General features: G+C 33.0%; 1 protein-coding gene and 1 pseudogene across 1 annotated transcript; both read right to left on the bottom strand.

Moving 5' to 3' along the window:
• Nucleotides 1-246: 246 nt before the first annotated feature.
• Nucleotides 247-1,077, bottom strand: LOC143621868 (disease resistance protein RPV1 pseudogene; annotated as a pseudogene).
• A 1,575-nt stretch (nucleotides 1,078-2,652) lies between these two features.
• Nucleotides 2,653-3,132, bottom strand: LOC143621867 (toll/interleukin-1 receptor-like protein). The gene has a single exon (XM_077093161.1). The coding sequence runs from the start codon at nucleotides 3,130-3,132 to the stop codon at nucleotides 2,653-2,655; it is 480 nt and encodes a 159-aa protein (XP_076949276.1).
• Between the last annotated feature and the right edge of the window lie 7,687 nt (nucleotides 3,133-10,819).

Raw genomic sequence — 10,819 nt, 5'->3', positions numbered from 1 at the left:
GGTTTTTCGAACATAATTAAATAAAATGGCATATAGTACAATGATTGTGTTTTATTGTGCTTGATAGGTTTATTGTATATCAATTATTTATTAAATATTTGTATTTTCATGAATTACCCGTGCAATACATAGGTCTCAAACTAGTCATGCTATAAACAAAACCTTTAAACTGTAAATTACAACTTATTAACTAGAATTCCAGCACTAGCAATTTTGCCTCTAGTCATGCATCCACGAGTATTGCAACTATACAAGCCTACGCTTCATAGTTAAAGAAAAACGTGATATTAGCACTTGGATGTCATCAGTAGGATTTCTTTCAAGTCTTTCTAATTCGCTTTTCCATTCACCTACAGTCTTGCCAAAAAGAAAGCAACCCAAAGCTTTAAGAGCTAAGGGGTGACCATTCACATATTCAATCACTTGGTCAGAGAGCACTTTGAAATCCTCTTTAGAATAATTTTGATTAAATGCATACAGACTAAAGAGTTCTAGAGCTTCATCCTTACGCAAAAGCTCGACTTCATGAATTTTCTCCACTCCATGAGCTTGTAGTAACTGCCTATCTTCTCCAGTCACTACAACTAAACTTCCCGGTCCAAACCAAGAACGTGAACCAGCTAGAGCCTCTAAATGGTCCAGTTGGTCCGCATCATCAAGAATCAGCAAGACCCGTCTCGATACCATGATTTGTTTCATTACATTACTTCCTTCACTAACGGTCCTTATTTTCCTATCTGCTTTTGTGATGTCTTCAATGATTTGCCTTTGAATTTGAATCAACCCATGCTTTTTCGCAAACTCTTTCACGTCTTCACAGAAGACGCAATCATCAAAGTGTGCATATAATCGGTTGTAAATAGCTTTGGCAATTGAAGTCTTTCCAATACCTTGAATACCGCAAATACCGATCATGTGAACCTCACTTGACCCGACATATTGCAACAAGTTCATTTGCTCTGTGCGGGAATGTAACCCAACTAGTTTCTCACCGATATATAAGCATCCAATGTTTAGCTCGTTGAAGATACGTTTTGAGATCATGTCAATAAACTTTGCCTCATAGCTGCCAATCATAGAAAGAAAACATACTCATGATAAGTTGAAGTACAAATTAACCCGAAAAAAAAAGGCTCGAAAGAAAAATTGGTTACTATATATATATATATATATATATATATATATATAAACGAAAACCCTAAAATCCTACGAGTCGCGATGTAGACGCTCCCCCTTTTATGGAAGCCACCAGATTGCTTAATTTTTAAATGGAGGCCTCTAATTGATTTAACCTAAATTTATGGGTATGGGTCTTACCAAAACCAGATAACTCTTAAACAGGTTATAACATCTCATTAAATTAAAAATTAAACTTACCAATTATTTGAAGGGATATACTAAAATTTAATATCCAATTTAAAAAAAAAAAGATATTATTTATAATTAATAAATAATTTTATAGTAAAAAACATAAGCAGGTGGCAGATAGCTTTTAAACGAGTTATAACATATCATTTATTTATGAAACTCTTTTATCATCAAAGCCTAAGTGTATTATTAACTTTCTTACAATAAAGAAAATTAAAATTCAAAAAATAAATATTAAAAAACAAAAAATGTAAAACAGTCATTCTCTCAAGTCATCAGATGGCTTTATTTGTAAATGAAGGTTTCTCACGCATTTGACCCGAATTCACGGGTAAACGTCTCACCAAGCCTAGATAGCTCTTAAACGGGTTATAACATCTCATTATATTAAAAATTAATCTCATAAAATATTTGATATGAAAATCCTATAAAATTGGGATATACTAAAAATTAATATCCTATTTTATTTAAAAAAAGATATTATTTATAATTAAGAAACAATTTTATAATAAATAAAATAAACGGGTAATGAATATTACCAAACCCAGATAGCTTTTAAACCGGATTATAACATATCATTTATTTGTGAGACCATTTTATCATCAAACCTCAAGTATATTAATTATTAACTTTCTTATAATAAATAAAATTAAAATCCAAATATACATATATAAATATTAAAAACGAATAATGTAAAACAACCCCCGTAACACGGGGGATAAAATCTAGTAACATATATTTCTAGTACAATAATTAAATATTCCAAATTTGCATGACCTCTAAAGTCGAGATTCCTAATGAAGTAAACAACACATATGGTACCTTTCTTGACAATATTGGCTAAGTAACATATTTGAATAAATTGCAAGTTGCATATATAATTCTTGGCTGGATATTAATTTTAATTCCACTATGTATTTTTTTATGTTCTTAATATTAGTTGTTTTCTTTCTATGGGTAGGTTCTAACCTGATTTAACATTTTTTTCAATGAATAAAATGACTAGTGGAAATTATCAACTTTCATTGAATCTATACAGATTCAAAAAATCATCTTGTATTAGTTCACACCGAGGTTAATAGCACACCTAACCATAACGTTGCACATTTTGTAGGTCGCAAATTTCAGTCGGTTTCACCCATTTATGTTGGTTGTTTAAGGATATGTTTAAGTTTCTCGGAATTTTGATCTTCATCAATTAGCAAACATCTCTAGAAACAACTACTAATTAAGTTGATAAAAAGAGGACATAGAAAGAGATGAAATAGCGGTAAGTAATATATATTACCCATTGACCAAATCTTCCAGATCCCATCCAGGTAAGTTTACAGCTTTGGTCAAAACTTCCTTCCATTGATCCACCTCCTTTTTCTCTGCAACTTCTAGTAATTCACTAAAGTTTGATGCATTAACAACCTTTCCTGGCTTCACATTGTAAAAAAGGGGACAAATTTGATATTTGTCCGGCTCGTTCTCCTTGCACACTAGGATTTTCACAAGCTCCCTTAAACATGATGGTGAGGAACCAAAGGTTTCAGAGAATATAACCACAAGAAACCTTGATTGCTCAATGGCTCTATAGACTTGCTGAGATCTATCTTCTCCTGTCCGCAGGTCCTCGTCTTCTTTTAAAGCACGAATCCCTTTGCGTTTGAGATCGCTAAACAGATGATCAACAAATCTTTTAATGAACTTGTCACGTTCAAAACTCACAAACACATCATATGACCAGCTGTGATTGGTATTTAAAGATGAAGGAGCCATTGTCATTGGTGGAAGATCCCTGTAAAATGATGACCAGTTGTAAGTAGTACAACACAAAAATCAATGGAATGAAAGAAGAAAGCTAGCTTGGTAATATTAATTGAAGGATGTTCTCTGTCACTTTTCAAAAAATTTATAACTAAATGTTGTATATAATTTCATTTTAAAATAAAGCAATTGGTTACCACTTACCCGGGGCGCAAAGATAATAATTTTAGTGATCAGCACTTCTAACTTTTTGTTCTCTCTCCACTATGGATATTTATTAGACAGAGAGAGAGAGAGTTTAAAGTAATATCATATGTACTAACATCAAAGAACTGAATTTGCAAGTGTAATTGACCATTTATTTAATCACCTTTTTAGAGTTTTTGAAAAGCTAGGAAGATGTAATCACAAAGCTAATACAAGAGGATTAGCTGTTAGAGGATATTAAATCATGGGAAAAATGAAAATGTCCATTTTGACGGTCAAAGTTAAGAAAATGGTTTTTTCTCATAATGTCTACCTCAATTTTATTGGCCCGCACACTATTTAATCGTTACTCAATTGAATTTTTAACCAACCAAATTTTGTCACTTGACCAAAACATATCGTCGGAATCCAAAGAATACATCGGACGCCTAAAATTAACTAAGTTTTATGACATGTGAGAGAATCTTGTTGGTTATAATATATATCGTCGACTAATAATTAAACAGTATGCTGTTCAATGAGATTGAGGGTGACATTATGGGAAAAGCTAGTTAACTAGACATTTTTTTTTTAATTTAACGGGACAAATGACATTTTGATCAATTTCCCTAAAATTATTCTTCTTGTGGCACTACTAGAAAAATGAACTTTTGCAGCGGCATTTGCAGTCGCAAAACGGTATCAGTTGCCCTATTACGACGATTTTGTGACCAAAACTGTGGTTAGAAAAACACACGTTGCAAATGGCATATTCAACCAACTTACGACCTATTCTACACATTTACGACCAGATTTTGCTACCTTATAAACAGTCGCAAATCTGTTAAATTTTGCTACTATGAGAGCGTCCGCAAAAGCTGCTACAAGAAATGCAGTCACAAAAACGGTTGCAAAATTTGCTACCTAAAAAGAGGTCGCAAAAATTGCTACCTAAAAAGAGGTCGCAAAAATTGCTATCTTAAAAGCATTCGCAAATCTTGCTACCGTAAAATCAGTCGCAAATTTGTGACCAAAATGTGTTTTTAATATATATATATTTTTTTCTGTTTCAACTGTTAATAATGTCATATTTTTATAATCAAGTATTTATTCAAGTTTCAAACTTATATAAAAATTTTCCACTTAAAATTATAAATTAAAATGTCAAACAACATATTAAACATCCAAAGATTTAAATTTAAGTGTTTATCTTTTAACCATACTTGCTAGCATAACTTCAATCTTTGTCATCCTATTGTGCATAGCATTTTTCTCCGCCTTATTTTTTTTTTCCTTTTTGGTCGCAACTCCTCAATAATTCCATTTAACATTTCTGTTTCTATTCTTTCTTTTCCTTGACGAGTTCCTTGATAACCATGTTTACTTTTCAAACTACAAAACAACCAATTTATTTTCAATCTACAAAAAAACCAATGTATAGAGGTCAAAGAAATCAAAAAGTCAAGTCAGGCTTTTTATTATATTCAAAGTACTCATTCAAATCATTAGGGGTGATCAAATGGGTCTTACCCGTGAAAACCAACCCAGACCCAATTAATGGAAAAAATTAGACCCGCAAACCAACCATAATGCTTATAGTTGGTTCGGATCCTAGGCGATCTATTGGATCCTAGAACCGTTTGCTAGTATTGAACTTTTTGTGCAACTAGTAAATCTTGCTTCGAACCGAATTCTACACTGCCCTTAACCGCTCCTTTAACTTATGTGTAAAAGGCAAATTTCTCAAAATTGTGTTCCAATTTTCAGTAAAGAATGTTAAACTTAAAAACTGGATTGTATGTTATGACTTTATGATAACAGAATCTCATTAAAATTATGTATTAAGACAAGAAAATTGAGATAATTTAAATTAGTGTCATCGTTTATATTTTACCATGTATAATAAAACTTAAATTATAGTTCAATGCATCTTCAAATAAACTTAAATTTATCATCATACTAAAACATAAAAACTGTTGAAAGGTAGCATTTATCTACAATTCATACTTTTTTAGTATAAAGTCTTTTATATTTTCTAATGTTTTTTTGTATGTTTGTGTTTGTTACGAGTTTTGAGCTGGTTGGTTTACTGGTTTTTGGGCTCGCTTAGAAGACCTGGGCTTACATTAGAGTTGCTGGAAATTGATAAAGTTATGGCCCATTTATTCTTGGCCCATCAAGGTTTATGTTACGACGCTATTTGCTGTGCGCTCGGCTATATTTTCTGGTTTTTTCTTTCTCTGTATTCTTCTTCATAATATAGTTGTATCAGATCTTGTTTTTGGTTTTGTGAAAGGATGAAGATCTGGTTCTATTTTCATGACATGGTATTAGAGCCACACGGGCTCTGATTTCTTCCTCGGGTTTTACTATTGTTCTTGATTTAGGGTTTTTCAAATTACAAACCCTAGATCAGGTTATTTGGGGATTTTATCACGGAGTCTTATATTGCTGACTAAGATTCACAGAAGAATGGTTGCGTAATCCTAAGAGAAGATTACGAGCCGTCCAATTTCTTATATTCTTGTGTATTATCATTGGTGCAGAACACTATGAGATTGTTCCTACTCTTTATTTTCTTACTGTATTCATGCATTTAGGCATAAGTTGGTGGATTTATAGCCTGGTCTTTTGTGAATTAGGCATCCTAGGGTTTCTTTGCATCATTATGATTTTGATTGTTTGGTTTAGCATTGTGATAAAATGGTTGATGAAAGTGAATCTAGTAGTTCTGCCACTCTTATTAGTAAATTGGATATAGGAAACAGTAAAAGCTTTGTCCATTATTAATTTGAAACTAAAAGGGACTGAAAATTATAGAGTATGGTCAAATGCAATGAAATTGGCTCTTCAAGCAAAAAATAAAATTGGTTTCATTAATGGTAAACTTTTAAAACCAACTGATGATGAAGTGGGATAGGTGCAACTCGGTTGTTCTTACTTCGATTTTAAATTCTATTTGTGATGAGCTAGCTATATATAGGTCAAGTCTATTCTGAGTCTGCTGTTGAAGTTTGGGAAGAACTTAGGGACACTTATGATAAGGTTGATGGTTCTGTTATTTTCGGTCTTTATCAGAAAATCAATTTGTTAAATCAAAATGGATCATCTGAATACTATCATAAGTTGTCAACCATGTGGAAGCAGTTTGATGCTATGCTTCAACTGCCTTCATGTTCTTGTCAAGCCTCAAAGAGCTTTAATGATTTTAACACTTTGATTAAGTTGATGCAATTTCTTATAGTTTTGGGTGATGTATGTCAACCAGTTAGAACTAATCTTTTAACGAGGAAACCATTACCCACTGTTAAGACTGCTTTCTCTGTTATCTCTAGAGAAGAGTCTCATAGAATGCTAATGGCTCATTAAAAACTCAAACTCAAAATGTTGGCTTTGTTGCCAAGGTAAATTAGGTTCAAGATAATAAGAAAGGAGTTTATAGGGTACCAAACCCCAATCTCAATTGCACTCATTGTAACAAGATTGGTCACACAATTGAGAGGTGTTTTGAGATTGTTGGTTATCCTCAAAACTCTAACCTAAATTTGGTAAAGCTGGAAATCAATGGACTAAATCTTTTTCAAATAATTCAAATTGTTCTAACTTTGGTAAGATCCATACATCATCCAACTCTAATAGTATTTTCCCTTGCACTTGATCAACATTCAAGATTGTTAGGTCTTCTTGGAGATAAAACTGATGAAGGCATCACACTCCTAACTTAGGAGGTAGTTACTTGTGTAATTTTTCTGAAAGTTTTTTTAGTAAAAAAAATCTTTTGTTTTTCTAGTAATGTGTTTTTCTGAGCCCTGCTTGCGGTGCGCGCATATAATGTATATATGTGTGAACCCTCGGGTGGGCAAAAGTAAAATTGCACTAATTTTGACGTTATTTTACTAATCTCGTGAAAATAACGTTAAAAGTGACGGAAGGTTAATCAGGCATCATGTGGTGGCGTTGATAGCCGAAAGACAAGGGCACATGCACCAATCAGCCGGTGTCCCGATGATTGAGTGCTATGTGCCTTATGTCCAAAGCTTGATGCAAAACTACTATCGAGCCGGGGGTCTCACCGGAAGCAGCCTCTCTATCCCTATGGGATAGAGGTAAGGCTGTTTACATCTTACCCTCCTCAGACCCTACCATAGCATTGCTATTGGTGGGATATACTGAGTACGATGATGATGATGATGAGTAATGTGTTTTTCCAATCTGATTGCAACTGGGTTGTGGATTCTGGAGCTAATCAGCACATGGTTAGGAGTGATAAAAAATGTTTTTAATCAAGTTGATGCAACTGAATTTGACATTAAAATCAAACATCCAAATGGATCTAGTGCCTTAGTAACAAAAATTGGTAGTGTAAGGCTAAGCAATGATATCATTCTATATGACGTGCTTGTAGTTCCAGAATACAGTGTCAACTTGCTTTTTGTCTATAAGCTTACATGTGATAACAAGTTATCTATCACGTTTAATGAACATTGTTGCTATATCCGAGACTCAATCACAAAGAGAATCCTAGTGACTGGTAATTAAGTAGATGGTCTATATTTTTGTGGAGATGCAACTAAGCCTATTAAGGTGTGTTTTAATTGTGTTGATCATGCTAATCTTTGGCATGCTAGGTTAGGACACCCTTCTTTCCAAGTTTTAGATGTACTAAAAGATGATTTGAAAATTAAGGTTCAAAATGACTCTAATCCTTGTGAAATATGTCACTTGGCTAAACAACATCGTGAAGCATTTCCTTTAAGTGACCATAAAACATATGAGCTTGGAGAGTTAGTGCATTTAGATATGTGGGGTCCCTATAGGGTCAGTAGTAAAGAAGGGTATAAATCCTTCTTGACTGTTGTTGATGATTTTACTAGGGCCATTTGGGTGTACCTATTAAAAACCAAAGATGAAATTTTCTCAAATCTGGTAAAAAATTTTAATATGATTAAAAATCAGTTTGGCAAAACCATTAAAATTTTTCCAATACTAATGGAATAATACATCAAACTTCATGTGTTCATACACCTCAACAAAACGGCATAGTTGAAAGAAAACATAGGAATTTGTTGAATGTGGCTAGGTCTTTATTGTTTGAAAGTGGTGTTTCGTTAAAATTTTGGTCTGAATGTGTCCTAACTTCAACCTATCTTATTAAGAGGACTCCCTCATCTGTCTTAGACGGTAAGTCTCTATATGAGTGTTTGTTTGACTTTAAACCCTCTCTTATCCACTTGAGGAACTTCGGTTGTCTTTGTTTTAGTACAATTTTAAATAATACAAACAAATTTTCTAAAAGGACTGATAAATGTGTTTTTTAGGGTATTCTTTTAAAAAAAGGGGGTACAAGTTATGGAATATTGGAACTAAACAAGTATTTTTTTTCTCGTGATGTCAAGTTTTATGAAAATGTTTATCCTTTTAAGGATAGTAACAATCTTAAATTTTTTTATAATGTTGATGATCAATCTTTAAATGCTTTGAATTTTTTTGATTTGTTTTATGACAACCTTGAAGTTACTCTAAGTAGGACAAATCCCGATGATGAGGAGAGAGAGCCTAGAAATACTTCTTCTAGTGAACAGTCTCCTAGTAGTACTAGTAATCAGATTGTAGGCGGGGCAATGGATCAACATTCTGTTGAGGAACAGCAGCCTATCAATCTTGATTCTAGTTCTAGTAAGGATATAAATGAAGAGAATGTCTCTCCTGAGGGTATTTTTTGTCATGTTAGTCAAACAAATATGAGGAGATTATCTAGAGAGTCGAGGTTACCTAAGTCTTTGAATGATTATGTTGTTGAGGGAAAGGTTAAGTATGAATTAGAAAGAGTCTTAATTACTCTAAGTTGTCTAAAGAAAATTTTTGCTTTACCTCTGTTTTGAATAAGAGTGTTGAGCCTAGAAGTTTTAAGGAAGCATCAACAAATCAAAATTGGATTGATGCTATGAATGAAGAGATGAATGCACTAAATAGAAATAATACTTGGAAAATTGTTGATCAACCTGTTGGAAGAAAGCCCATTGGGTGTAAATGGGTTTATAAGATTAAATATAGGTCTAATGGTGAAATCGAAAGATATAAAGCTAGGTTAATTACAAAAGGTTTTAATCAAAAAGAAGGTATTGATTTGGTGAAACTTTTTCACCTGTAGTAAAAATGATTACTGTAAGGACAGTAATTTCCTTACCTGTTAAAAATAATTGGTCGTTGTTTCAACTGGATGTTAACAATGCTTTTTTGTATGGTGATCTTGATGAAGATGTGTATATGACATTACTTGAGGGTTATTTTTCTAAACATGATAGATACTAAGGTGTGCAAATTAACCAGATCCTTATATGGGCTAAAACAAGCTCCAAGGATGTGGAATGAAAAATCAGTTGGCATTTTACTTGAAATTGGTTTTGAACAAAGCAAATTGGATCATTCTTTATTTGTTAAAACCTTAGGTGATACTATTATCATACTTTTAGTTTATGTGGATGCCATTGTCGTCGCCGGTATTAGTGAAAAAGAAGTAAGTAATGTAAAAGAGTTGTTGAAAACCAAGTTTCTTATTAAAGATTTGGGTCTTCTCAAATACTTTTTAGGAATAGTAGTTCTCTATTCTGATTCTGGTGTGATTTTAAATCAAATGAAGTATTGTGTTGAACTCCTTGCTGAGTTTGGTTTGACAGCTAGTGAACATGTTAATACTCCTATAGAGCAGAATCATATTGTTACTTCCTTTTGTGAAAAATATTCTTTTCCTTTGGAGAATATTTCAGTGTATAATTGATTGGTAAGCTTATTTATTTGTCACACGCTCGTCCAGATATTTCTTATTCTGTCCAATTCTTAAGTCAATATATGCAATTATGCATAGTCCAAAACGTTCACATTTACGACTCGCATTAAGACTGTTAAGATATTTGAAGAAATCACCTGGACGGCGTGTATTGATAAATAAAGAGGGGAGTTTGAGTTACAAGCCTTTGCAAGCTCCGACTGGGCTAAGTGTTTGAATAGTAGAAGATCCGTAACAGGGTATTACATTCTTCTAACAAACTCACTAGTTTCTTGGAAGAGTAAAAAGCAGTTAATTGTGTCCAGATCCTCAGCTGAAGCTGAATACTGGTCTATGTGTGATGCAACTGGCGAAATTGTATGGTTGGTGAATTTGTTGAAAGAACTAAAAGTTGTTTCTTTGCCAATCAAAATGTTTTGTGATAATTCAGCTGCTATATCAATAGCAGCAAATCCAGTATTTCATGATCGAACTAAACATTTTGAGGTTGATCTTTTTTATCTACGCGAAAAGATTTCAGCTGGAACCATTCAAGTTATTAAGACTAGTGTTGGTGACCAGTTGGTTGATGTATTGACTAAGGGGTTATTTCCCATTCAACATGACTGCTTGTGTGAAAAATTGGAAATGATTGACATGTTCAAGTAATGAATTGGCGGGGGGTGAAAGGTAGCATTTATCTACAGTTCATTCTTTTTTAGTATAAAGTCTTTTATATTTTCTAAT

This window comes from Bidens hawaiensis, unplaced genomic scaffold, assembly GCF_021521415.1.
Source record: "Bidens hawaiensis isolate Kalapana, Puna unplaced genomic scaffold, B.hawaiensis_p1.1 tig00002977_1, whole genome shotgun sequence".
NCBI classification, from domain to species: domain Eukaryota; kingdom Viridiplantae; phylum Streptophyta; class Magnoliopsida; order Asterales; family Asteraceae; genus Bidens; species Bidens hawaiensis.
This window is presented reverse-complemented; position numbering and strand designations above follow the sequence as displayed.

What these genes read in the sequence shown, in the direction of transcription:
- LOC143621867 (XM_077093161.1), bottom strand. Translation starts at nt 3,132, where the DNA reads ATGGCTCCTTCATCTTTAAATACCAATCACAGCTGGTCATATGATGTG.